Source organism: Lynx canadensis, chromosome D1, assembly GCF_007474595.2.
Source record: "Lynx canadensis isolate LIC74 chromosome D1, mLynCan4.pri.v2, whole genome shotgun sequence".
In the NCBI taxonomy this organism is placed as follows: Eukaryota; Metazoa; Chordata; class Mammalia; order Carnivora; family Felidae; genus Lynx; species Lynx canadensis.
This window is the reverse complement of record NC_044312.2, coordinates 14,969,176-14,996,668: the sequence shown is the minus strand read 5'-3', so window position 1 is coordinate 14,996,668 and position 27,493 is coordinate 14,969,176. Positions and strand designations below refer to the sequence as shown.

Genomic DNA, 27,493 nt, shown 5'->3' with positions numbered 1-27,493 from the left:
GGATTCCCTGTTCATATCATATAACCTGCAAACAAAGATTCCTTTGCTTTCCTATATGTTTTTAAATTGCTCTGTGATTTTATTAACCAATATTAATGCAGCAACGAGGGAACAAAAGCTCCCAAAACACTGTACACGGTTTCACAAGACAAACTGCAGGGAGAAAAGTGACTTAAGAAGGGTCAACGGCATCCCAGGATCTTGGCGGATACATTCCTGGGGGGGGGGGGGGGGGGCCTCTAATTTCTGGTAGAGGGGGGTCTCCTTCCTGGACAAGGCATGCCTGTTGGCGACCTTCAAGCGGCGGGGAGACCCAACCGGTGGGCCCACAGGTGGCGTCACACCAGGAGGAGGAGCCTCAATACCTGGAGGGGGTGGTGTTCAGCCCACACACGTGGCTGGGGTCCCTCATCTTGGTGGGCATGGAGTTGAGGCTCCAGCAATGCCGGCAGCAGCAGCAACTGTGGAAGCTGCCACAGCGCCTCTTCCCTGTGGGGCCATTTCCTGTTGGGATGGCCCCCCAACCCCTCAGACAGCACCTGCTAATCCAGCAGGAGCCCCGGGGAATTGGAACACCAGCTGGCACTCTTCTGCCCGCTGCCCTGCCAACCCCAGGGCCTCCTGCAAGCCCAGCAAGTGGTACCCGAGCAATGCCAGTATCTTCGGGTCTTTCCGCCATCATGGAAACCAAGTTCTCCCCCCTGGAGCAAAACTGGACCCCGAACCCGCTTGTCTTCATGGTCTGGCTGCCTCACGTTCCTTGGCTCGATCTTCCTGAATTCATCACAATCACAGAGGATCAAGTTCGTATGCTCGTCAAAAGCCTTACAGGTGCCAGTGAGGATCTGGCCACCTTGCAGGACACGTCTCGTTCCATAGTCGACGTGCTGCAGCATCTTGCTGCCCTTCCCCTCAGTCGCGGCTGCCGTTCCACCAAATCCAATGTCTGTGGCAGCGTTTCAGGATCCTTAAGACCTAAAGGAAGGCTACGGATTAAGGTGTGATGCAGGTCCTCTTACGAACAAGAACAACGCAAGCTTGGGGCGGAAGCTTCAAACAGTAGATGGAGCCTGGCTTTTCACTTGGAAATCAGCTCCCTGGATTTTCCAGCACTGGTTTAACCACCTCTTGGTGTCTCGGCTAAAAACGCCAGTCTCGGTTCCCCCTGGAAAACCATCACCGGGACTTGCTGCTGCTGAGATCGCCTTGGACACAGCTGACTCTTGGTTGCTGAGTAAGGCTGTCCTTCTACGTTCGACTTGGACTTCCAAGTCGGGTACCTGCTGTTCTGCAGTCCATCCCAGGTGTAAGCTGTCCCTGGCACACTCGATCAAACAGACCATCAGGCGTCTCCGGGGACTGCTGCACCCTGCCTGCTTTCTAATATTTACAGAATGTGTTTCATTTTCTCATCTTATTCAATTAGCTAGGCTGATCTAAAACTATGCGGGGGAAGGATAGTGATAGGGACCTTCCCTTTGCTACACCTGCCTTTGACGCGGATTAGTTTCAGCCCGTCCCTCTCATGTTTTCTACGATTTTCTGTCATCGTGTTCAAGAAGTTCCACCTTCGCTTTTATCAGAACTACTGAATTTTAACAACAGCTTTCCACACTTGTTAAATAATACGTTGATGTAATCATATGGCTTTTCTCCGTGAAGCTATCGGGGCTATGAAGATTTTTGTTTTCGGCTCTGACCAGTCAGTATACAGACACCCCTTGGAGCGGTAACACTTGGAAGCTGACAGTGGCCGTTTACCCTGAGTCTGACTGGCGGCACAGAAATGAGGAGGATCTTGGGGACTCACAGCCTCTGGGGTGGAGGTGAGGGCAGGTAGACTATCAAAGGCACAACAAGATTCAGGTGAGAGAAGACCACAGACTGCAGGCTCCAGTGGGGACAAAGTGCCCCTGGGCTTTCCCCTTTGGACCTTGTTTATGCAGCCGGCTGCCTAGAATATCCGTCTGCCCCCCTTCCTCTTTCTCCCGCAATATCTGCCTGTGGAAATCCCACCCGTTCTTTACAGTGCGAATCAAACCCCACCTCCTCCCACTGAGTCACCCAGATCCCCCCGGAGGTACCCCCCAAATCCCTATTCATTAATGCCACATCAGTTTGTGTGGTGCACGTGCATTTTATTTCTCTGTGTAGCCCCAGTGCCTGGAAGAACGTCCGGCATGCAGTGGGCGCTCAATAAATGCAGAATGAAGGACTGACGGACTGCGAAGTCTGCCGCCGCTCTCACTCTCTCGAGATGGCCCGGCCCGCCCTGCCAGGGTCCTGCAGGGTGGACTCCATCTCGGCAGAGGGCATCCCAGACCCCTCACCAACCCCGGAAGCTGGGCTGCCAGCCATGGGAAGACTACACTTCCCAGCGGTCCCAGGGAAGAGTGAAAACCCTTTGGCTTTGACAGCCGCCGCCACAAGTCTTTCCGCCTCCCCGGGCTGCCTGGGAGCTGAGAGCCGGATTATGGTGGCCTGAGCAGCACACGCAGCTGCGGGCGCCCCCGGAGCCCCCCTGAGCCTCGCCCCGCCGCCCACCCAGGGGGAGGACCGAGAAGCCAGCGGCCGCCGACCTGCCATGCCCGCCCCTCCCCGCCTCCCGCCGAGCCTGAGCCGTCCTCTCCCAGACCTCTGCTGAGGCTGGGCGCCGCTGGCCAGATGTAGCCGGCTTCGGATCCGTCTCCTCCTCTCTCCGTCTGCGGATTTCTCCTGCCCGATCCCCCCACACACGGCACCCGGGGGGGGGGCCGGCCGAGGGGCCTGCAGGCTCCGGAGCCCCGATGCCTCGCAGCTCACTCTCCTGAGCAGCCACCACCAGCACCCAGAGTTGGGGGCAGGCAACAGAGCCGGACGTGGTCCCAGGGTGAGCCCAGAGGGCCCCAAAGGCCAGGCCCACCATGGCCCAAACACTGCCCTGGCTCCTGCTGTGGATGAGCTCGGGAATGCTGCCTGCCCACTGCACGCAGCCTGGCATCCGGCTGCCCCTGCGAAGCGGGCTAGGGGGGGCCCCCCTGGGGCTGCGGCTGCCCCGGGAGACCGACGAGGAACAAGAGGAGCCGGGCCGGAGGGGCAGCTTTGTGGAGATGGTGGACAACCTGAGGGGCAAGTCCGGTCAGGGCTACTACGTGGAGATGACCGTGGGCAGCCCCCCACAGACGGTAAGGTCTCCAGGCCAGCCCTCCCCTCCTCCCTGCAGGAGCAGAGGGGAGAGAGGGGGGTGCAGCATGCTGGGCCCCGCTAAAATGGGCCGGATGGTGTGGGCAGGAGGGACCTCCCCCCAGATATTCCCTCTGGGATCCTATTGGCAGCAGGCACCCCGAAGTTCCCCTTTCCCACCTCCCTTCCCCTCACAGGCTTCCCCGGGCTCCCTCATCTGACTGTCTTCCCCTCGCCCCCAGTCCCACATGCACACCCCTCAGTAAGGATTTGGGGCAAGAGAAAGACTCGGGGGCGGGGAGGGGGGGCTGGCCCGGGGAAGGGTCCAGGCAACAGGGACGCTGTGAACAGGTGTCAGCCCTGCCAAGCCTGAGTCTCCCCACCCCAGCACTCTGGATCTTGGTCACCCAACCCTCTCCCCTCCTCTGGTGTTCTGGGAACCTGGGGTTCTGACCATGATTCCCAGCACCTTGAGGACCCAGGAACCCTGACACGAGCTGAATAAACCCCTTGCTCCCAAAGTCCGGGCAGCCACAGGGACAGCAAAGCGGGGTTTCCCAGCTCCTCCCGACTGCCACTCCAGCTCAGAAGCTCCAGACAGACTCTGGCTTCCCCAGGCCCTCCCTCCCCTTCCCCCTGTGCTTCCTGCACTCCGGCCCCTCCTCCCCCCAGAGCCACGCGCAGCACAGGCCAGAGGGGACTGAACCGAGCCAGGGGAAAGGACAAACCGCAGCCCTGGAGCCAGAGCCCCCTTCTAAGAATGACACTCCTTCCACAAGCTGATAGGCGCGGGAGGAGGGGTGAAGGCAGCCCGGCGGCGGTGGAGAAAACACTGCCAGCTCTCCCCATCCTTCCAGTCCTTCGCGGCACCTCCAAGGTGGCTGGGGGAGGTTGCACCCTCTGTGCCTGTGTGGGTGGGGTGTCGTGGCTGCTGCCCTCTGTGCACATTTGCCTCCTCCGGGGGTGGGCCTGGGCACGGGTGGCGGGATGGTTCTGCATGTGCTGGTGTGTGTCACCTTGAATCCGAGCCTGCACATTTCTGTGAGGCACCCCCCCCCCCCCACGGATCTGTGGGATCTGTTGTCGGGAGGCCTGTCCTTGGGAGGGTCCGTGAAGGTGGGAGTGTGTTTAGAGGGAACAGCCACACTTCTCTTGAACTTCTCAGACAGCTCTTACACTGGATCTGGGAGAGACGCAAACCTCTGCCCCCCAGTTACCTGATGGAAGCAATTCTTCCTAGGTCCCTGCCACCCAGGCCTACCTCCTACCTCCCCAGCTCATCCAAGGCTCCGGTCTCCCCTATGGACCCCTTCTCTTTCCGGTGCATGATAACTTCCCCAGAAACAGTCTCAAATCCGTGTGAGGATAGGCCCCTAGCAGCCTGGGCAGGTACTCTCAGGTAGCAGGGGGGGTGTAGAGACCTGCAACCCACTCCCTGATCTGCTACTGATACGCTCGCTGTGCAAGCCCTGTTACAGCCTGGGGCATGGACACACGACGGAGGGGGCTTTGGATCCACCAGACAGACCAGGAATTCCAGCTGTACAGCCTGCAGCCTTTCCTTTTCTCAGCTGTGTGTCCTGGGGCAAATTAAGCAACCTCTCTGAGGCTATTGCCTTGTTCTTCAAAACGGGTGAAAGGAGATCCCCTTTGCAAGGGTTAAATGGGACCTTGTAGGGGAAATCACCCTGGACAATGCACGCAGACCCAGGTGACCTCCAGTAAATAGAAGTCACTTTCTGCTAACTTCTCTGGCCACATCCCTCTCTTCTGTGCTATGCAAGGAAGCACAAGAACTTGGGAGCTCTGGGCCACCATATTTTACACACATAGGACTGAGGGACCAGTTACCGTACTTCCCCGGCCCCCTGAGATAGTGTGTACATCCCCCAGTCCAGAAATTGGCAGAGAGTAATTGCCCGACGAATGTCAGTTCCTTCCCCCTCCTTCCTAGAAAGGGAAGGTGGGCCTACAGTTGAACACCGGCCCAAGGAACCATTGCCGGGGCACAGTTAGAGAGACTCTGGGTTGCCCTATGGCTGTGAACACGAGCCAATGCCAGCCGGTCTGTGCTCTGTGGTGACTTTGATTCCCTCCCCGGCAGTTTCGAGAAGGAGGCCCTTTCCCCTCGCCTGGTGGGGCTGTTGTGAGCAGATGAGAATGTGGTTGGCGGGGTGCTCTGAACAAGGAGAAGTGGGACTTGGGGGGCACTTTCCGTATGCCAGGTGATTAGGTGGGGGGGTTGAGAGCTGATCCTCAGGGAGACAGGGGATAGGTTTGCTGCCCATGAGGAGTATAGAGCGTAAAAGCGTAAGTGCCAGTACGAGGTAATTCAAAGCAGCACTGAGACCTTTGCCACCAGAGCCTATTACAAACATAACTTCTCGGGTCCCACCCCAGACTTACTGAGTTGGAATTTCAGGGGCCCTGGCTCAAGCTGGAGAAGCACTGATCCGCAGTAGTTGGAAGAGTGAGTGCTTTAGGTGTTCAGGAGGTAAAATCAAGGAAAGCCTCCTGGAGGAGGTGTGCTGTGAGCATGGTCTTGAAGGATGGCTAGGAGAGGGGAAGCTGTTCCCGGTGGGGAAATGGTACCTGTCCCACACAACTGTAACTGCACTTAACTTGAATGTCCACTTCTTCCCATCCTTAGCCTGGGTCCCTGAGACCAGAAGAAGCCGCAACGAATGAGAAAATGAGACGTGTGTCTGGGCTCATGCATGTTTGTTCAGGAGGCAGTGAGAAAGCCAGTCTGGTTAATGCTACAGGTTGGGGTAAACAGGATAGAGCCGAATTGCCAAAAGCCTTCAACATGAAGCTATAAGGTTCAGACTTCAGTTTGCAGATATAGGGGGAAGCTTGAGTTTATTTGTACAGGGGAATGACATAGAAAAAGCAATCTTTTAGGAAGAGACATCTGAATTTTAGGAAGAACAGAACTGAGAGGTACAAGGGCAGGAGGCTCTGTCACAACAGTCTGGGTGTGAGGCACTGTGGCAAGGGCAGCATGTGGCCAAGATAAGGTGGAAAGGGAAGAGAAGACCAGGATGCAGGGACATTCCAGGACAGCCGGACAGGACTTGGTGACACTGGCATGAAGGGTGAGGAGGAAGACATCGGGGGTGATTTCAGGATTCTGATCTGGGAGGATACGAGACCATCTGAGGGACCAGGAAGGTGGGCAGGAGGGGCTGGTTTATTCAGTAATGGTGGACAAATGTACACTTGTCTTTATGGTTGTAGTTTATGTAAAGTTTTCAAATATATTCTGTATAGGTTATTTTCTTCTTTACAGTCCTTCCTGCAATATACAAAAATGGTCCTATCACTCACAAGTGCCAGCAAAAGAAATGGGGACTGAGAATTTAAACAATTGGCCAGAAGACAGGCCAGTAAGCTGAGACCCTCTCTCACCTGGACGTTTCTACTCTGCCATGCCACCTGGCCGGGTATCCTGGGGGAGAAGAGAGGGCTTAGCACGACCATTTCTTTTCATTCTGCCGGGACACCCTCTCCTGTCTCCCTCGTTACACTTATAAGAACATATCACGGCGTTTTTGTGTTTGTTTCCCTCTCAGAACATCAAGCTCTTGAGGACAAGGTCTTCTGGGAAAAAAAAAATTTTTTTTTGCAATGTCTCATTCCTCTTATCTAATATCTATGATAGTGCCAGATTCAGAACACGCACCTAAAAAACATTGAGTGAGTGAATAAAGTGTAGGACAGACTGATAGAACTCTCGATGGGTGCTTTTAAGTGCAGAACAGGAGCGTGTGGAGAAAGAAGCCCATTCATCCTTTTCGCTTAAGCGAAAGGATATCATCTCATTACAATGGGATGAGCATCAGTGCCCAAGCCCAGGATAATACTTGTGAGGATCGAGATCTGGTGGTAGTCAGTGCAGTTTAACAAATGTTTCTTGAGCACCTACTGTGAGCAGAAGAGAAAAACAATGTCACGGTCTTAGCCCTTGGAGGACTTGCAATCCAGTGTGAGACACAGACATATAAACAGCTAAACAGCATACGAGACTGAACGCATTTGGTACAAAGAGAAGAACAGGGAGGCATAGAAGGTGCAAAGGAAGAAGCGGCTACTGCTGACAGGGTGTTGGGAAAGGCTTGCTGGAAAAGGGAGCATTTGAGTATGGCCTAGAAAGATGAGAAAGCTTTGCTATTTGGAGATGGGGTGGCGGGGGGTGGGTGGGGGGACGCTTCATGGAGAGAGGCGATGAGCTGGGCTGAGAAGCTGAAAGTTGTATGGCAGGGGCGCTGTGAGGCTGAGCGGAGGTTGGGTTGTGCTTTGCAGGCAGTCGGGAGTCCTTCTGAGGATATGAGAAGGGGAGTGGTCCGGTGTGGTGTGGGTTCTAGGAAAACAGCTCCAGTGTGGAGCATAGCGGGATAGTCTAGAGTCTGAGGCAAGGCCCTCAGTCAGACACGAGGGCCTGAAAGATGCCGGTGGCAGCAAGGATAGAAAGAAGTCCTCAGAGATCCCGCATGCACGTGTCAGTTCAAGCGGGTGTTCTCTGCTCCTGGGGAGGGAGAGGGAAGAGACGAGATTCCCTTCCCTGTGCCCTCTCTGTGGCATCAGGGAACACAGCAAAAGGAGCAAACTTTAAAGCACAATATAGTTCATCAAAATTCCACGTTTATGATCCTGCTTTAATTGCAAGGGAGAAGTACTAGCATGTCCATTTGGGGGGTGAGGAAACTAAGGCAAAGACAGACTAAGTGGTTTGTCCAAAGAGACTCCGCTAAGGAAAACAGAGCCAAGTTTCAAATCCAGGTCTTTGGACTCCAAGTCCAAATCCTGGGTTCTTTCCAGTGTTCTCCAGTCTAAGACGTGTGGTTGCCTCCGAGATGCCGGTAGACCATTCTTATTGATGAATCTAGTAACCAGCTGAGCATGGGGATCTGGAAACCGGGTGAGGGGTTATGACCGGACGGGTAGACTCAGGAGTCACCTGCAGAGAGGCGGTCTGGAAGCCAAGTTAGCAAACTTGTTCTTTGAGACAACGGAGGGAAAAGGGGGGAGGGAAACGACTAGGACAAGAATATTGAACGTAGACTGGGGCTCAAGGGAGCAATAGAAATAGAGATCAGAGAAGTAGAAAACTATGAGGGTTCAGGGTCTCAGAAACCAAGAAGGGTCAAGTGGTTTTCCACCTCCCCTCCCTAAAATGGTTTTCAAACTGTGATTTGTGAGATTCTATAAAGGGACTCAAGGATGAAGGAGAAGGTTAGGAGAAAGGTAAGAGGTAAAGACTTTGGACCTTTCACCCCTCCCATCACCAAACCCTCTCCCCTTCTCCCTGCTCCTAAATGAGCTTTTCTTGGTTTTATACAGTGGAATTCCAGAACAATCCTTCCCTTCCTCCTTCCTCCATCTTTCTTCCTTCCTTCCTTCCTTCCTTCCTTCCTTCCTTCCTTCCTTCCTTCCTTCCTTCCAGTACTAAAAAGGTTGAAAAACATTGGTCTCAAAGAACCACCATCCAAATTAGACAAGGCAAGATTAGACAAGATCCTACTTCTAAGTTTCCACCCAGTCCCTGAGACCACAACTGGCTTCAGGTTGCATAAGAGGGCTTTGCTAGGACGCTCACACTCATTTCACACACTTCTCCTCCTCTGCCTCCCCAGGTCAGGAAAGAAAGAGTTTAGCTGCAGGTGGGGGGTAGGGGAAAGACTGTCAGGAACCCCTCTTGGGTGCCTCCAAAAAAGATCTAAGCAGAAAATTCTGGTTGCAAATCCAGGAAGAGAAACATGTCTCAGGGAAGCTCCCCTAGCAGACAACTATCTTCTCTGCTGGGAACATGTCTCTTGGGGGCCTGGGCAGTGGAGAATTCTAGGCGGGAGCCAGACCATTTTCCTGGTCCTAGAACTGCCCTGAGCCGCCCCTGGCAGGATGGGCCCAGAGGGCTGGGAAACATTCACTGATGCCCTTCTGCCACATCCTCAGGTGCTGCAGCCAGTGGTTCCTGAGAGGGCGGAGGTGCTCCCTCTAGGGGAATGGTGAATCAGTAGTCTTAAGGGCTGACATGGGGGAGCTAGGACTCCTTGGTCTTTTTCCCCACAGACTCTGACAAAGCCACGGAGCTCCCTGCCCCTGCCACCCCAGCCTGTCCTCTTTCACCAGGTCTCCTGGACTGTACCAACCTGTGGCTACTCTCTCTACTGCCCGCTGTAACCCCCGTGTCCAGACCGCATTGGCCTCTCGGGGCTGGTGAACCCCACCAATTCTTTCCCAGTGCCTGTGGAGCTCTTGCCAAATAGCTCAAGGCGTGAACCACAGCATCTCCCAATGGCTCAAACAAACAAGCCTGTACTGAGCCTGACCCAGGTGCCCTGGAGCAAAGTGGGCTTATGCCAGAGAACAGACCAAGAGAAGATGAAAGCAACTGTCACCTGTGGGCAGGACATGATTAGACGGTAGGAAGGACTTACTGTCTGCCAATGAAAAGCAGGTAGCCAATAGCTGCTGTGATCCCTCCCAGACCAGCGGGTTTCCAGGTGGGTTCTGTGGGATGCTGGAGGTGTTCAAGAGCCGCCTCAAGAGCCACCACAGGAGGTGAGAGGGACAAAGGAAGTAAACCTCTCCCTCCCAAAGAACAATTCTTATTTTTCTCTCTTTGGCATACTGAGATCCTGCATAAAGTTGGAAAAGAGTTCTGCTGCTTAAAAAAAAAAAAAAAAAAAAAAAAAAAAAAAAAAAAAAAAAATTTGAAAAACCATTGTCTTAGATCTGTTCTTTAAGAACAGACATGTACATTTTTTGACCGTTCACATCCATCATCTCGCTGAATAGGAAGCCTTGATAAATATTAGTTGAGTTGGGTTTGACCCTGGGGGAAATGGAACATCCCGTCTAAAGGGAGAAAGGTGCACTAGATAAGGTTTGGGGTGACCCAGCCACCTTTGGATTCCTTTAAAAAAAACCCAAAAAACAAAAAAACAGCCCAAGGTAGGGTAAGTGGTACCAGGCAGGCTGCTTGCTCCCAGGTATCGATTATCAGCTTTAGCCTGGAGAGAGAAATGGAAAGCAAGGGTATGTCTAGGGAAAGAATTTCCAGTGGATCAGCTGATTTGGTCAAGGCGGAGGGAACCTGGACAGGATCCAGTCGCTGGACTCGGTTGGGGGCAGGAACTGTGCGCTCTGTTGGCCCTCGGCCACTGCCAGCTGCTGACGTTAGGCTCCTCTTGTCCTTCCTTGCCCCCTTTTCTCAGCCTTGGGCAAGCTCAGGTCTGGGAATGTCCGCTCAGGAAAGCAGACGAAGCTGACTCAAAGGTCTAGGACCGAGTCCTGAAGTCACTACCATTGCTTTAAGAACCTGGGTAGATAATCTAGTCAATTTCATGGATATAGTGGGCATCCACTGTCACTGTCACCATACATGGTACCAGGCTGAAATCACCCCTGCAAGGACCCCGGGGCTGAGAATTAATAGCAAGAGTCTGTAGGGTCACAGAGAACTACAGGAAACGAGGCAATTACTGTCATTGTGGAAAAAAGTCATTATGGAGCACCTGCTGAGCGCTAGGGAAGAATATGATAATAAGGATACAGAAGTGCTCCCCACCCTTGTGCAGAGCTCATAGTGTGGGAGGCAGACATGAGATAAGATGAGTGATATACAAGTAAGCACCGGTGTTACTGAGGACCTGCAAGAGAAGGAGCCTTACCTTGGCTGAGGGCATCACGGCAAGACCTTTGGGAGAAAGGATATTTACACTGTGCCTTGAAAGACAAACAGAAGTTAGACAAAACATGGAGAGAATGTTCTAGGCCTAGGAAACAGGATATGCGAAAGTGCAGAGGTCATCATGCATCTGAGATCATGATGCGTTTGAGAAGCATGGTGGGGGGGGTGGGGCAAGTGACAGGAAATGTTCATCGGGGTTGACCTATGGTTGGTGAGACGCCCCCGAGGGCAGGGTTTTCGGGATTTAATTCAGATAGTGGATCTGTTATCTGATGCGGTGTAACAAACTACTCCAAAACATGGTGGCTGAAAACAAGAGCCATTTTGTTTTTCAGGATTCCATGGGTTCGCTAGTGGCTCTTCTCCAGGTTTTACCTGGACTCACGTGGCTGCGTTCAGCAGGTGGGTCAGCGGGGGGCCGGACAAAGCTGGGCCTGCTGGACCCCCCTCTCCATGAAGTCTTTCATCTTCAAGGAGACAAGACGGAGCTTCTCCACGTACAATATCAGGGAGGCATTCCAAGAGGCCGGTGCACATTCCCCAGTGCACAGGCCCTTATCGAGCCTCTGCTTTCCCCCCTTACTGACGCTCCACTGGTTACAGCAATCCCACGGCCAAGCCTCGAGTCGATGTCGGAGGGGATCACACAAAGACATGGGTACAGGAAAGCGTGATTGATCAGTGTAGCAATGTACCATCTACTTCCTCTCCAAATGAAAGACGGGAAGGTCAAGAAATGAAACACCAGACGTGGAGTTGGTCAGAACCAATGGGTTCTTGTCTAGCTTTGTGGCTTATTGTGTTAGATGGGTCAAATTGCCCACTCACTCCAGGTGCCCGTTTCCTTCTCTGTAAAATGGGAGAAAGCCTTCCAATCCCAGCTTTTGCTAAAAGGCTTATTAGACAAGAGTAGAGGCCCACACACAAGGAAAGAGACTTCCTCTTTGATAGGAGGAATTCGAGTTAAAGCCCCCTCCTAGGGCCCCGGGATAGACTACCAGACCAGGTTGTAGATCTTAGTAACCAGAGACCTTTCAGAGTTGGCCTTTCAGAATCTCTCTAGGCTGATGGACAGATGACCCCCGAAGGCTCTTTTCATCCAGAAGAATCTAAGCTATCCCTGTCTGCTGAGGGCTGGGGTCAAGACAGGTGAGATTTGGAGAACAAAGAACTCACCGGCTTTACCCAGAACTCACCAACCCACCGGCTCCGCTCCGTATCTATCTCATCACCCAAGATCTTTTGCTGAAAACTCCTCTTGGGGAGCCGGGCCTGCAGAGTGAAATGGGCAGGTGTGCCTCTCCCTGTGGGGCTTGTTAGCACTTCCATGAAGCTGCCTTCCCTCAGAGGCCCCGGTGATGGGGTGGGGGAGCATTTGTTTGTTAAGTGATTGGCAGTGACCTAGCCCTGACCCCAGGCTGTGATCTCCTGGGAATCTAAAACATAATAGCTACAGAGACTCCTGGGTCAGCCTGCCCCAAGGGTTGGGGAAGAAGATGGCTCCAGGACCCCAGGCTACTACCACTTGCGTCCCAAGTCAAACCTGGGGGCCGGTGAGAGGAAGACGGGTCTGAGCTTAAGCTACACCTACAAACACCCACAGCTGGGGAGCCACTGAGGGCTCTCTCCTTCATCCAAAAAACAGGATAGAGTAGCTCTTTCCCCTTTTCTTTCCTTTAACGTTAATTCAAGAACTACTTATTGCCAGGTACCGTGAAACCCATTAGGGACACGATGGGGATTTTTTGAAAAATTAGATACAAGGGAGGTGAGATTCAATGTGACGTGACAGAGTGACATGTTCTAGGGAGGCATTTTATTTTTTTTTTTAACTTTTTTTTTCAACGTTTATTTATTTTTGGGACAGAGAGAGACAGAGCATGAACGGGGGAGGGGCAGAGAGAGAGGGAGACACAGAATCAGAAACAGGCCCCAGGCTCTGAGCCATCAGCCCAGAGCCCGACGCGGGGCTCGAACTCCCGGACCGCGAGATCGTGACCTGGCTGAAGTCGGACACTTAACCGACTGCGCCACCCAGGCGCCCCTAGGGAGGCATTTTAATAAGAGACAATGACCTGGTGTTTCCCCGCGAGGAGGTAGTCCCTCCTGAGCTCGGACTGCGGGATGACAGATGACTAGACAGACTTGCCAGCGAGAAGGAAGATGTCTGGGCACAGTGAAGGACCTTCGCGTCTGTCTTCGCGGGGAGGACCATGACTGGTTTGAGGACCTCCAATGAGCTAGCGGGCCAGGGGCTGGGAAGTACAGGACAAACGAGGCTGGCTGTGCAGGCAGGGCCGGACAAGGAAGGGCCCTGCAGGAAATGTGAAAGCTTACATTTTTTACTTTCATAGCAGAGGGAATCGATTGACATGGGAGGGCAACATAGTCAAATCTGCACTTGGAAAAGACCACCCTAGCCATAGTGCAGAGACAGGTTGGAGAGGTCCAGGGCGAATGTGCCCAAACCAGTTGAGAAGCTATTGTGATATTCCAGAATGAGGTGATGAAAGCTTGGCCCAAGGGTGGCAAGGGAGGTGGCGAGAAATGAGTAAATTCCAGAGACTTTTGAGAAGGTTAATTGGACAGGACTCGATGCATCGGATGGAGATGTGAAGAAGAGGAAGGTGTTAGGATGTCCCCCCCCCCAGTTGCTGACTTAGAGAGAGAACAGATGGATGGTGACGCCATCCACTGACACGGGGAAGGCTGAGGAGAGACAAACGGGTGGGACCGTGGAAGGTCAGTTTTAGACATCCTGAACTTGAGGGGACTTTGAGGACGTTGCTTATGGGCTTCTGGAGCTCAAAGGGGAGGAAAGGGCTTCGGGCTATCAGCTCGGGGGCAGAGGTGATACTTGGAGCTGTGGCCACAGGGGAGATGGCAGAGGGAGGGTAGGGCCTGAGAGGAAGAGGGCTGGAGCCCGAGCCTTGAGAAGTGAGCCAGCAGAGCGGACCAGAGGAGATCTGGTCAGAGATGGGGAGGACAGTCACGGGACGGGGTGGCAGGGAAGAGTGTGTCTAGGAGGGAGAAGCAAGTCCTCACAGTCAGATGGGAACGGATGTGAAACACGTCTTTTGTATTTGAAACCTTTGCCGGCTGTAGTAAGGGCTGTTCTGTAGTGGAGGGAGGGGCAGAGGAGGACCCGTTTTAGGATGGGTTGAGGAACGAGTGGGAGGTGAAGAAAGAAGACAGCTTGGCTGCAAACTTGGGTTGTGAGGGAGGGGATGGTGGCTGGAGGTGGATGTGAGATTGAGGAAGGTTTTTTTTTTTTTTTTTTTTAATGGAGAGACTCCAGCAGTTGTAAATGCCAATGGGAAGAACTCAGACTGGGGTTGGGGTGGTTGTACGAGGGCGAACGTACCTGAGGGAGAGGCAGGGAGCCGGGCAGGGGCAGCCGAGGGGAAGGACAGGTGGGCGCAGCGGCGGGCAGGTGGCGGTCGCTGGCTGTGGGGGCCAGGGAGGTCTCATCTGCCGGCCTCGGCCTCTGTTCCGGGGCAGTAAGAGGCGAGGCCTCGCTCTGGAGGTGTGACCGCTGGAAACCCCTTCGCTCCAACCCGCCTCTTCCAGGCTGCCCTTACCTGCCCTGTTGCATCCCGGGTGGCGGCTCTGCTGCCTGAGGCGCCTGCCCCGTGAGAAGCCTCCACAGGGAGCAGGAAAGAGAGAGAGCCTGCTCTGGGGCTCCAGTGAGAAATGTTGGGAGGGCGGGACCAAGAACCGCTTCTCTCAGGAGCCAGGAGCACTTGGCAAAGAGCAGATAGTCGGACGTTTGCTCAGGAGGGAATCTCGGCCATTTATGTTGGTTCCCCATTTTTTGTGGCGGATGGAGAGCAGGTGGCGGACGGGGCTGTGGTGGCCCGAATTCCTAGTGTGGGAGTGGGTGGGGGTCATCGGGCTCTGGGCTTGACCCCCCTTGAGGTGGAAGGGAGGGGCCTTCCTCGGGGAGAAAGGCTGGGCCCAGAAGGACAAGAGTGACTGGGCCTCCTGGTTAGGGAGGGAGAGGTTCTCGGGAGGGGAGAGTAGAGGGGGAGGCCTGGACCAGCTGGGACCTCAGGAAGAAAAGCCCAGGTGGCCGTTTTCCTAGAGCCAGCCAGGCACACATTCCAGGGAGCCCTGTCTTGCACAGCTATGGGGACCCTTCTTTGGGGCCCAGTGATAATAGGGACCCCTAAGAATGAGGCCAACCCTAGTGCCTGGGAGCAGAGTCCTGGCGGGTGGGGGAGGGGCTCCAGGGAGTAGGTGGGAGAAGCCTTTTTAATCATTAACCTGGTTGGCTGAAATCGGAACTGCTGTGCCTCCAGCTCTATTGATTCTGAAAGCACAGCATCTGGAGGCCGGGCGGCTGCCCAGAGACCCTGGAGAGGGCCTGGGGAGAGGTGGGGGAGGAAGGGCAGGGGTGGGAAATGGGAACCAGGGGGGAGAAGGGGCTGGGAAGGAGGGCGGAGGCAGGGTCAGAGGGCGTGGGGGGGGGGGGACAGACAGCCCTAGAGAAGGGTCTTTGGGGACACGGGGAGGCCAGGAGGCCCAAGCAGGTGCTGGGGAGGTGCAGTCAGCGGAGCCACAAGGACCACTGAGAGCAGGAAGGAGCCAGAGGATCTGGCAGAGGAGGAAACTGAAGCCTAGAGGAGCACGGGGACTTGCCCAAGGTGACAAGGTCAGAGCCCGCACCACAACTGAGGTCAGCTGACTTCACCGCACTGAGGAGAGAGGACACGGGAATGACAGAGCCCTGAGGTCAGGGGAGAAGAGGAGATGGGCGTGAAAAGTCCGCAAAAGGGGGTCAGTTCTTGGGGAACCGTGCTTCTGAGGACAGAGGCGTGGCCTATCTTTGCCTGTGAGGATACAGTTAAGATATTCAAGATGTGGCTCTGGACTGACTGAGGGATGGATCAGGCCGCCAAAGGAGAAAGGGGGGTTGAGAAAAGTAGAAACACTAGAAGGAGCTGCGCACCAAGAAGACACCTGTCTGTATTCATTTAGCCAAAACCCAGGGCCCTGACAAGATGGGTTTTTACCGGGACGTCGGCGTGGGCTCCTGGCTCCCTACTATTTCTGATAGCAGGACTCCTAGGCCTGTGTCACCTCGGAGACAGGAGGGGAGCCCTTCTTGGGGAGCCACATTCTGGCAGGCAGGGTCAGAAACATGTGGGCACCAACACGCCGTCCTGGTCCCCGCAGCTTCCCTCGCCCGTGCCAGCTCCTAGAATAGCATTTCTGGGCTGCACGGGGATGTGAGCCCAGCCGGCCTGCTGGGTGATCTGCTCCCTAGGAGGACTGGAAAAGGAGGGAAGGGGCAAGCTCTGCAGACACGACCAGATAGGAACACGAAGTGGGTAAGGGCAGTCTGACAGTAGAGACCAAGAGGAATGAAAACCACAGAGATAACGTGGCTCTGGCAACACAGAAAATGTTAGGATGCCGCGGAGGGGGCAGGAGCAGACACGAGGCCATGCCGAGAATGGCACAGGAGGCCATATTCCGTCTGTGGTCATGGTGGTAGCAGGGGCCAGGCTGTTCTGTCCCCCATGGCAGAAGTTTCACCGGGACCTGCCAAAGGGAGAGTCTATTGCCGGTGGGGTGAAGGACAAAGGAGGTGGCGAGCCCAGAGCCTCGTGTGGATGACATCTTTCTCTCCCCTTTCTCTGACAGCTCAACATCCTGGTGGACACGGGCAGCAGTAACTTTGCAGTGGGGGCTTCCCCCCACCCTTTCCTGCACCGCTACTACCAGAGGCAGCTGTGAGTCCTGGGGAGAGCTAGAGAGAACCCTTCCCAACGGTCCAGGGCCCAGAAGGGTCAGGGGAGGGCTTTGGGGAGAAAGATGAGCTCCTCGGAACCTTTCCAAGAGAGAGGAGTGGAGAGGGGGGATGTGAGGGGGTTTACTCTGGGAAAAGGGAGGTCGAGGGACCACCAAGAAGTGCTTCAGTACAGAGACAAAGGCAGCCTCCTTGGGGAGGGAAGCAGAGGAGCCCCCCAGTTCCCAACCCAAGAGTCTTCTTCTCTCCGCCTGAATTGGGAGACGTGGAGACGTCATCCCAGCCTGCCCAACCCCGGTCCCTTCAGTGGCTCTCAGGTTTCTGGCAACACCGACTCACTCAGTCCAGGCTGAGCAGGCTGCAGTGACGGCTCCCTTCACTGTGCTCCCCCCCCCGGGGGCTACTCCTGGTGGTACTGCGCGGTTCAAGGGAGGGAAGGAAGAACCTTCCATAAGCCCCACTGCCCAGACCCATATCAGGGACTGAAAGCCATAATGTCTCCCTGCACCGTCCAGAGTTCCAGCGGCTGGACGTAGCTAGCTGGTGGCAGGGAGGGTCGATGTGGGTTTTTAAGGTGAGAGGCAGAGAAGGATGATGTGGGAGCCTCCTTAGCACAAAAGCAAGAAGCGGCGAGAGGCCGTCTAATGTCTGAGGCATCTCTGTGTGTGTAAATCTGTAAGCAGAGCCTTTAATCCTATTCTCGGACTTCTAGGCAGATGCCAAAGTCACCTTCGGCATCTTCTGCCTTCTTAGGCTCCTTCACCTTTAACCTCCCTGTCTGAAGACAGTGGTCAGTGACAGGGCGTGGTCAGGATCCACAAAAGGGAATTCATTCCCCCTCCTTGTCCCAGTCCCATCACTGCCCTCCAGCACGTACACAAGGCTGGGGTAGTGGCGTGATGAAACACAGGGGGAGGTGTCACGTGCTCATGAACACGTTCCACACAAGTGGTGTGTAATACTCACTTACCTGCTCTGCTGAGGGCTGTGCCGATTCTTTCTTTGGAAGAACTTGCCGGAGAGGTTCCACATTCACCCCGCCTGGCACGTTCTCTACCACTCAGATGGTACCACCGGGTCCCAAGGCCGCAAGAGTCAAAGGCTCCTTTTCTCTGGGAGCTTGATGGAGCTGGGGGCTGGGGGAAGAGATGCCCACTAGCTGTCCCTCAGCAGCACCGGGCACAATGCACAAAGCCTAGGCTTGTTCCTCACAGGGCCTGAGCTCAAGATCTAGGGGTATGAGCTATGGAGACAGGAGAGTGAGCCCCAGTCATAGCTCCCGTCATCTGTTTGCAAGGTTACTTTCCATTCTGATCTGGGTGATTGATCTGGGATGGTCTGCTGAGCAGTCTGAAAATACCTTATGTACGATGCCTCGGACATAAGGAGAGGCATCTGGGAGTAGAGGAGAGGCTGGATCCCTATGCCACTTGTTGTGGTCATGCCTCCACAGATCTCTGCCTCCTTTCCACAGGTCCAGCACGTACCGGGACCTCCGGAAGGGTGTGTATGTGCCCTACACCCAGGGCAAGTGGGAGGGAGAGCTGGGCACCGACCTGGTGAGCATCCCCCACGGCCCCAACGTCACTGTGCGTGCCAACATCGCTGCCATCACTGAATCAGACAAGTTCTTCATCAATGGCTCCAACTGGGAGGGCATCCTGGGGCTGGCCTATGCTGAAATTGCCAGGGTGAGAGGAACAAAGCCTACCCCTGGGCACTGTGTCTGTGTGTCACTCCCTGCATGCCACAGAGGGACGGGTTTGGAGAGAAGAGGAAAGGACGGAGGGAGGGAAACAAATCAGCTGGAAGGATTAGTTAACACAGGGATGGGGTGGCCATCTGAATCTTGTCCCTGTAGAGGGCAGAACTATAGCGAGGGATACTGTGACAGGTCCAAGAGTAGGCTCTGGTTTCTACCGACTCCCAAGATCTTAGGAATAAGACAGCCCCTCCCCCCCCTGGCCCCATAAATCTGAAACGGGTTAAGCACGTGGGGATCAAAGATTCTGTAGATCTTTCCTGTTTGTACTGCCAGTGTCTCTTGCTAACCCTCTCTCTGCCAAATCTCAGTACTTCAAGACAGTCTTTCCCAAGGAACATCCCCCAAGTTTTTGCTTTGGCCTTCCAGTTTAGGAAGCTGGCCTCTTTCCATTAGGGCCTCTGTGTGAGGATTCACTCCTTGTCTCCACAGCCCGATGACTCCCTGGAGCCGTTCTTTGACTCCCTGGTAAAGCAGACCCACGTTCCCAACCTCTTCTCCCTGCAGCTCTGTGGTGCCGGCTTTCCCCTCAACCAGTCAGAAGTGCTGGCCTCAGTTGGAGGGAGCATGGTGAGTAGATCCTCGGAGAGGGGCAGTCTGGCACTGGGCAGAGGGGTGGGCACCGCCTGCCTCCCCTCCCTCTAAGGCTCCACCACACTCTTGGGCTCCACTACTCAGAACCAAGAGAAACCTCTTTGTATTCCCCACCTCCGTTTTTCTTTTTCCATCCTTTTCTTCCTTGCGTTAGTCCAGAAATGATTCCAGGTGCCTATGGTAAACTTGGAAAGGATGAGATGGTTAGGGAACTTGAAAGGAAATGAAAATGAGACCTCTCAAATTAAGTTTATTTAGTCTGATGATCAGAAGGCAGGGATGTGAGGAGTCTAAAAGTCTATTAATTAGGACAACTGGTGAATGGTTCTCCATCTCCAACAAGCAGAGAAAATAAAACTTGTAAGAGAAGCAAATAATCATTCATTTAACGTTTATTGTGCCAGTTGAGGTTTAAATAACTTTATATTGAGGGCTGCGAGATTCTGAAACAAATAATTTAAAGTCCTGTAACGTCTTCCCCTGACACATTCTTAACACATTTAAGAAACTACAAATCACTTTGGGACATGAATTGATGAGAAGCAGGAAGGTGAGAAAGGTGGCCTGTAAAGGGCCTTGCCACCCCCACCCCCACCCCCACCCCCACCCCCCGCCCAGGGAATCTCTGCTCCCGTTGTTTTGTCTCTGGGTAACTCCCTGTCCCTCTGTGCCGGGACACGAGTACCTGCCTCCTTGTCTCCCTAGATCATTGGGGGTATCGACCACTCACTGTACACGGGCAGCCTCTGGTACACACCCATCCGGCGGGAGTGGTACTACGAGGTGATCATTGTGCGGGTGGAGATCAACGGGCAGGATCTGAAGATGGACTGCAAGGAGGTAACGACACCAGGGGGACCAGGGAGAGGTAAGGGGGAGGCAACATAGCATGAGGTCAGACCCTGAGTTATGAGGTTGGGAGGACGGAGCAGGGGTACAGGGGACCTGCAGAAAGGGTTGGGGGCTGAGCCTAGAACCGTCGCGAGCTTAACGGTAACACGACAGGACCTGAAGTTTGGGGCTAGGGACTGGCAGGGCACTTTCACAGGGACCATGTGGATTATGGTCTAAGAAGGGAAAGAGCATGTCTGGACTCTAGTCACCGCCTTGCTTGATGGCCTTGGGCAAGTTGTTGGTGAGGCAGCTTCATATGATGCAAGTGGAAGAGTCCAGCTTTGGAGTTGGAAAAACCTGGGTTTCTAGCTTTGCCTTTTACGAGCCATGTGCCCTCAGGCAAGTTACTATTTTGCGTTTCAGTCCCCTCATCTGCAAAACAGAGGGAAAAACAGCTTTGCAAAGACTGGTGAAGACAGAGAAAAATGGATAAATTGTTTCTCCCAGGGCCTGGCACATAGCAGTACTCAGTAAATAGCAGCTAAACCATTTGGGTCTTCCTTATCTAGATCCTTAATGATGTTAAATTAGAACAGATATAAAAGTACTACGAAAAGTTAAAAGCACTATACAAGGTATTTTTATTTTCAAGATCTGGAGAACGTCTGCCCCACCCAAGATAACAAGAGTTAGTATTTACCGGATACTTCCTATGTGCCGGGCACAATTCTAAGCGCTTCAAATGTATTAATTTAATCCTTAAAATAACTCTTTGAGGTAGGTACTATTATTATCCTCATTTTAAAGATGAGGAAACTGAGGCACAGAGGCTAAACAACTCGCCTACGGATCTACTCCTAAGAAGTACGAAGCCAGGCTGTCCCCCCAGCAGTCAGATTCACCCTTCCGATTCTGTCCAGGGCCTGGCAACAAGAAAGGCTTTTGACTCTTCCAACCCTCTCTCCCCGTCCTAGTACAACTACGACAAGAGCATCGTGGACAGTGGCACCACCAACCTTCGTTTGCCCAAGAAGGTGTTTGAAGCCGCCGTTAAATCCATCAAGGCAGCCTCCTCGGTCAGTGGGACTAAGGGCAGGGGTACGAGAGATGACGTGGTGTCAGAGGAAGTCCGTGGAGGTCACAGGTCTCAACAAGAGCCAAGTCGTCTACCTTTAGATCCTTGTACTTAAATGCCTTCAAAGCGAGTCTCTTTCCTGGGTCTCGGTCGGCTCATCACACGGTCCCCCTGGTGCAAAGCGTTGGCTTCGCCCTCCCTCCGTCTTCCCCTGATTCTTGGGTTTCAGCGTGCCTTCCCCCAGCTCGGGTATTTCACAGAAAAGCAAATCTAGGGCGCGGGAAGTGTCACGTGAAAGCGGGAGAAGCGAGGTGCTGGAAGAAGGCAGTTTCCCCATCACTATCCCTTTCTCGCCCACATAGACGGAGAAGTTTCCGGACGGGTTTTGGCTGGGGGAGCAGCTGGTGTGCTGGCAAGCAGGCACCACCCCTTGGAACATTTTCCCAGTCATCTCCCTCTACCTAATGGGTGAGGTCACCAATCAGTCCTTCCGCATCACCATCCTTCCACAGGTATGTCCCCCAGCCCAGGAAGTGGTCACGGTACAGCCGGGGAGACAGGGACCAGGCATGGCCTCTCGCAAGTGGAAGAACAAGTAGAGGAGCGTCCCATGGAAGAGGGCTCTTGCAGAAACGGAGCACGCAGAGCTCAGGGATGGCAGAGGGAGGAGCAGCCTGAGGGCACAGATACCTGGAAGGCAGAGGCTGGGAGAGGGCTGGAGTGAGGAAGACAGCCTCTCCCTCTTTGCTTGCTTGTCCCCAGCAATACCTGCGGCCAGTGGAAGACGTGGCCACGTCCCAAGATGACTGCTACAAGTTCGCCATCTCACAGTCCTCCACGGGCACGGTTATGGGAGCTGTGATCATGGAGGGCTTCTACGTGGTCTTTGATCGGGCCCGGAAACGAATCGGCTTTGCTGTCAGTGCTTGTCACGGTAAGAGCCAGGCAGGAGGGTGGGGTCAGTCTGTCCGTGTTCTTGCTGTCCAGCAGTTAGGATACCTGGGCCCCTGTCAGCCTGGGAGGTAGTAACAGTTGCCTCACGGCAGAGCCAACACGTTGGGCAAAAGCTAGCGTGCTTGTGCTTCTTCTGTGCCGCCCGGCACGGTGAGCCCTGCATGGGTCGGTGACCTCTGCTGCAGACCGCAACAGCAAGGGCTGCCTCAGGCCCTTGGGAAGCTCTCGCTCCAAGGGCAGCAGGCTGAGCCTACAGTGACCTGGTCAGCTGCTACATGATGAGCTTGAATGCCGGCTACTTGAGGATCGGTGGCCAGGTCTTTCAAGTGGGTATCGGCCGAAGAGGTGAGTTTACCAGGTATACGTGGGGCTGGCCTTTTGGTCAACTCACAAGACTTTTAGGTGCCATTCCTACCGCATGCTTATACAGGAAAGGGCTGTTGCTCCCACTGGCCTGGGGGGAGGAGAGGCGTGCCTCTCCCTAGCAAGGGCTTTCTGTCTTGCCCCTAAATACCTCCGGGCAAGGAAATGCTAGAGCCTTCTCGGGGGCTAATTTCAAGGCCTATCGGGAAGTTCTTTTTGTTGTATAAGCTAAACTGCTCTGTGACGATGAGAGCCGCCCACTGACGTGTGCCCTTTCTCCAGTGCATGATGAGTTCAGGACAGCAGCAGTGGAAGGCCCATTCGTCACCCCAGACATGGAAGACTGTGGCTACAACATCCCACAGACAGATGAATCAACCCTCATGACCATAGCCTACGTCATGGCTGCCATCTGCGCCCTCTTCATGCTGCCACTGTGCCTCATGGTGTGCCAGTGGCGCTGCCTCCGCTGCCTGCGCCATCAACATGATGACTTTGCGGACGACATCTCCCTGTTGAAGTGAGGAGGCCCACGGGCGGAAGACAAGAGATTCCCCTGGACCACATCCGGTGGTTCACTTTGGTCACAAGCAGGAGACGCAGATGGCACCGGTGGCCAGAACACCTCAAGACCCTCCCCTGCCCACCAAATGCCTCTGCCTTGACAGAGAAGGAGGGAAAGCTGGCAAGGTGGGTTACAGGGATTGCACCTGCAGGAAACAGGAGAGGGAAGAAAGCAGTACTCTGGTGGCGGGATTATTCTCGGTCACCTCGAGCCCGAGTTGGGAAATTCTGCTGCTTGACACTTCAGCCTTGAACCTCTGCCCACCATTCCTCTGGATTCTCCAACCCAAAGTATTCTTCTTTTCTTAGTTCCAGAAGTAGTGGCATCACAGCCGAGTCGCCCCAGTGTGTGTCTGTCTGCGGTGCCCTGGCAGAGAAAGGGCCACTCTTGCTTCCCTGCTGGCCAAAGTCAGTAGGAACGGATGCACAGTCTGCTATTTGCTTTAGTGATAGGGACTGTATAAACGAGCCTCACATTGGTACAAAGATTGCCTCTTGAATTAAACAAAAATGTAATTAGACTGAGTATTTGTACAAACGGGGGCGGGTGGAAGAGGAGACGAGGGGAGCGCAAAAGACAGGGAACAGCTGGGATCAGAGCTAGAAAAGGCAGAACCACGGCCGCTCGCCAGTCCCAGCTTCAGACTGCATCTCCAAGACAGAAGGCCATCTTGCAAGATGGGTGTTGCTACCCAACGTTTTCTTTTCTGTGGTTGTAGCCTGACCAGAAGCGAGTTGGGAAGAAGGGCTCACCTAGCCGAAAAGCTCTTTTTAACGCTCTGAAATGAAAAGTGCCCACTAAGAAGTCCCATCTAACAAATGAATTTCTACCTTATTCATTCCACTCGTCTCTACCTGAACCCTCTACTCCACATGCGACGGGTACCACTCACCTTTCCCAGCCCCCTTCAGCCCCAGGTGCCCTACAAGACAGCAATTGGAACACAGCAAACATAGCAGGGCCGGGCTTCGTCTTCCCCCTCCATGTTCGCTCCCTCCCCAGACCCCTACCCCTCTGGAGCTCTGCAACTGAGGTGCCGAGAGGGATGGGCAGGAGACCTCTCTTCACCCTTGAAAGCAGAACCCTCGAGATTCATTCAACAGGTACAGGGTGGCCGCCCTACGCCTCTGCCTGGACTTCTTCCGTTCAGCTGTAAAGTAGTAGTAAGAGCTCCACGTGATACAGAGCAGTTTCGTTGCCTTGTCTCCCTCTCTGGTGTCCCCTCCGTGAACCTGGCTGAGGCGGCCGACAGTGGCACTAGCATTATATACCTGGTGTCACAAACACAGGGCTGTCTGGCTCTAGCATTACTGCCTTCAGTAACAAGGCTGCTGGGGAAAGGCTGGCAGCCTCAAGGCTTCCTCACTTCCTTCACCCCCCGAGCCGCTCCCGGAGGCCATCCTCCGCCCCTCTCCTCCTCTCTACGCCCCCACTCCTAGTAATAGCACTTGGGGACCCAGGCTGGTTCTTGGGCTAGGTAGTGGGGACCGAGTTCATTTCCTCCCTATCAGCTCTAACACAGTCGACTATGATACCAGTGTTAACGGGAAGACCTGAATTCCCCCGGTTCACCCACTGGGTCCTATTGCTGTCTTGTCGACACACTGCTTCCAGGTGCGGGACCCGCCGAGTGTGGAATTACCTGATGAGGGAAAGGGAAACACAAGGAGGGCCTCTGGAGATCCTGGCCTCGGCCAGCTGCCCACAAGCCATAAACCAATAAAACAAGAGTACTGAATCACAGTTCTTTATCTGGGTTCTCTTCATTCCCCTTGCACTTGGTGCTGCTTTGGCTGACTGGGAACACCCCCTCACCACAAAGACGGTCAGGAAGACTGGAGACTGTCCGTTTCCAGCTCGGAACTTACTGTGTAAATAAACTTCCAGAACTGCTACCGTGTAATGAAAATGCCACATTCTGTTTTGTAATTTCTTCCCATGTTGGGGAAAACTGGCCTTTTCCCAGCTCTTTCCAGGGCATAAAACTCAACCCCTTCATTACGAGGTCCCAATGTCCTATTTTTTTTAACTTGTACTTACTTTTCTTTTTATAGCTACTTCCTTTCTACCCTGAAACTATTAACTCTAAATGTGGGAGAAAAAAAATCTTGACAACAGCTTCTTGCTTGTAAAAAATATGTATTATATAGCTCTATTTTTAAAGTCAACTCCTGAAAAGCGACTGTCCCATCTCTACTCACTGTATTCGAGGCCTTTCCCGTTGGTCTGCATGGCCTCTATCCCTGCAGGCCAGTGGGCAGAGGGAAAAGGGAGAACGAGGATGACCAAAACTTAAATGTTGCTTTCTGATTGATTCTGAACAAGACAGAGAAAAGAGCAACAATGAGGCCCCAACTCCCACACACAGCTCCCCAAAACATTTGTCATCCTGCTATAGTTGGCTTTCAAGGGGCTTTTACTAGGAAGCAGGTAAGCCCCCCACCCCTGCCCCCACCACTTCCTCCTTTCTTCTCGCTATATTCCTTTGGCTTCAAAGATTTGTGGAAAAGAGAATAGCTTTTATACCCATTTCTAATTTCTAGATTTTTAGGGGATACTGAAAAATATTGCTGGTGGACTAAAGGGCACTGCAACGTTGATGAGAGAGAAAATTTTTGATTACAAGATAAAAAATGAATCGCCCAAATGAAAATAACAAAGGAAGTGGTCTTCCATTTTGCCACACTTCTGTTGGTGAAAGCTACCAACCTGCAGACATGAACGTTTCATTAACCAAAGAAAGTGGGTCACCTGACCTCTACAGAGGGGAGTACTTGGGCCATTTCAATCACCCTACAAGATGCCAGGAGGTCCTGGGAAGTCCAGCTCCTTAAAATGATGACAGTCAACAAGCCTGAGCAAGTAAGGCAAGAGAAGAGAAGGTCTACGGCCAAGAGACTGCTAGGCAGGAACGAAGGACAAAGAAGGAAAAGAACAAAACAGAGGGGAGAGAATTTAACTGGAGCTGAAAGGAAAAGTCTTTGCTACCTTGATGGTGTTACTAGTGCCAGTAAGCATGTCCAGGTCCCAGAATGGGAAAAATTTAGCTGTTGATAATATAATGATGTCCTTCCCCTGGAGTTAATTTCTTTTAGTTAACACTTAGTTTTTTCTCGTTCAGTTCCAAAAGAGAAGGAAGCTGAAGCCATTTCCTATAGGAGTAAAGATAAAAGGATAGGAAAAGATTCAAAGCTCTAATAGATTCACAGCTTTCACAGGCATATAAACCTAAAAACCAGACGTGCTCAATAAGCAAAGGTGGAAAAATGATCTAGTTCTAGATAGCTATCTATAGAAAAATGACTTCTAAACTTGAAATCCAACCTCCTTTCATATCACTCTGGCCTCCATTTTTCCCAGGACAGGAAACGTGTCCCCCGTAATTCTCTTGCTTCAGAAATTAAAATCCAGCATCCCAAGATCATTCTGCAAGCAATTTTGCACAGACATCTCCTCACCCCAGTGCCTGCCTGGAGCTCACCCAAGGTCACCAAACAACTTGGTTGTGAACCAACTGCCTTAACCTTCAGGGGGGAGGGGGGCTGGCTGACTAGAGACCAGAAGTGAAGGGGAAGAGTTGAGGGCTTCACAAGGTTGCTCTGTCAGCTTGATCAGAAGCCAAGGCAGTGGCAGCAAGGGATGGCTTGGCCCAGGAAAGACCTGTGGGCTGTGCTAGTTTCTAAAGAGATGACTATCCAGGAAGTCAGATGGACAGAAGTTCACGGGGGGCAGGGGTGAAATGGGACCCACTTATGTTGTTGTTCTTGGACTGTGAATTTTGCTGATGTAAAACAGAATATTCTGTAAACCTAATGTCTACGTGCAAATAATGAGCGTTAACACAGTAAAATAGTCAATGAAAATTCAAACTATTAGGGTTACATTTTTTTTTCCTCAATCAGTCTCATTTTATCCATTTGGAGTAGAGTGGCTAGAACAACACTGAGGCTTCCGGAGGCTTTCAGTAAGCAAGGCATCTGGTCGGACAGCGGGTGAGCACCAGGGTTCAAATCTGCATACATGAGCCTTAAGAAAATTAACTAGAGGCTGAGCCAAATCAAAGCAGGATGGCCTTAGAGCAACAGCAGCTTCCTAGATGGTTTTTATAATGTACTTGAAAACAGCCCTAGGCAAGAATATCATAATTTCAAGGGCAAACTAAACATCACCTTACCTACAATCTGCATCCCCCAAAGGAATTGCAAGGTGGGGGGGGGGGGCAACCATTTCTGCATAATATACATACTTTCATTTACGAACATTTGAATACAGACTTTCTATACACACATTACCTATATAATAAAAATGTACATGGCATGAGTATAGGTCACTGTATAAATATAGAGTTTTAGAAATCTTGAACCCGCGCTTCCTGTTCACATCAGTTTCTCCTCTTCTTCCTCCCCAGTCAGGTCCGTCATTTAAGAGTTGGACAAAAGGGACAAGTGTCATTTGTGTTGGTCTGGGCCCAGAATTTGATACACTGGAAAGGAAGAAAGACATATCTCAGGTTTATCTGGAAAGACGGAGGGAAGGAGGGGAGAGAGCACCACTGAGGTCCACTAGGTCTAAGGAATGCATACTAAGTCAGAAGAGCTCTTACTGTGGGGGACCAGATGGGCTATTTCATTGGCTCTTACTCCCCCAAAGAATCTTCAGAGTAGGGGAAACTGTACTTTTTACAGGGAACATTAACAATCAGCTAAGAATAGTGTAAAGCTGCTTTTTGTTGA

General features: G+C 53.0%; 2 protein-coding genes and 2 pseudogenes across 4 annotated transcripts in view; 1 reads left to right on the top strand and 3 right to left on the bottom strand.

Moving 5' to 3' along the window:
- Positions 1-172: 172 nt before the first annotated feature.
- LOC115525432 lies at positions 173-905 on the bottom strand (annotated as a pseudogene).
- A 212-nt stretch (positions 906-1,117) lies between these two features.
- LOC115525431 lies at positions 1,118-1,343 on the bottom strand (annotated as a pseudogene).
- Positions 1,344-2,435: 1,092 nt separating this feature from the next.
- BACE1 (beta-secretase 1) lies at positions 2,436-24,503 on the top strand. The gene is made up of 9 exons (XM_030332081.1): positions 2,436-3,164; positions 16,508-16,596; positions 18,088-18,304; positions 18,808-18,945; positions 19,675-19,809; positions 20,778-20,879; positions 21,241-21,390; positions 21,641-21,812; positions 22,478-24,503. Exons 1-9 carry the CDS (start codon positions 2,904-2,906, stop codon positions 22,717-22,719), a joined length of 1,506 nt encoding a protein of 501 aa, XP_030187941.1. The 5' UTR covers positions 2,436-2,903; the 3' UTR covers positions 22,720-24,503.
- Positions 19,346-27,493, bottom strand: part of RNF214 (ring finger protein 214) — a 56,204-nt gene continuing 48,056 nt past the window's right edge. The window contains exons 15-16 of one of the 3 annotated variants that reach the window (XR_004344182.1): positions 20,820-27,243; positions 19,346-20,235 (exon numbers count right to left, since the gene is read on the bottom strand). Coding sequence is in view for 1 of the 3 variants with exons in the window: in XM_030332072.2 (XP_030187932.2) it covers positions 27,178-27,243 (66 nt within the window). In the remaining 2 variants the exon portion in view is untranslated. Of the gene's footprint in view, positions 20,236-20,819; positions 27,244-27,493 lie in introns of those variants that run through there. The other 2 variants (XR_004344183.1, XM_030332072.2) reach the window with 2 other exon arrangements.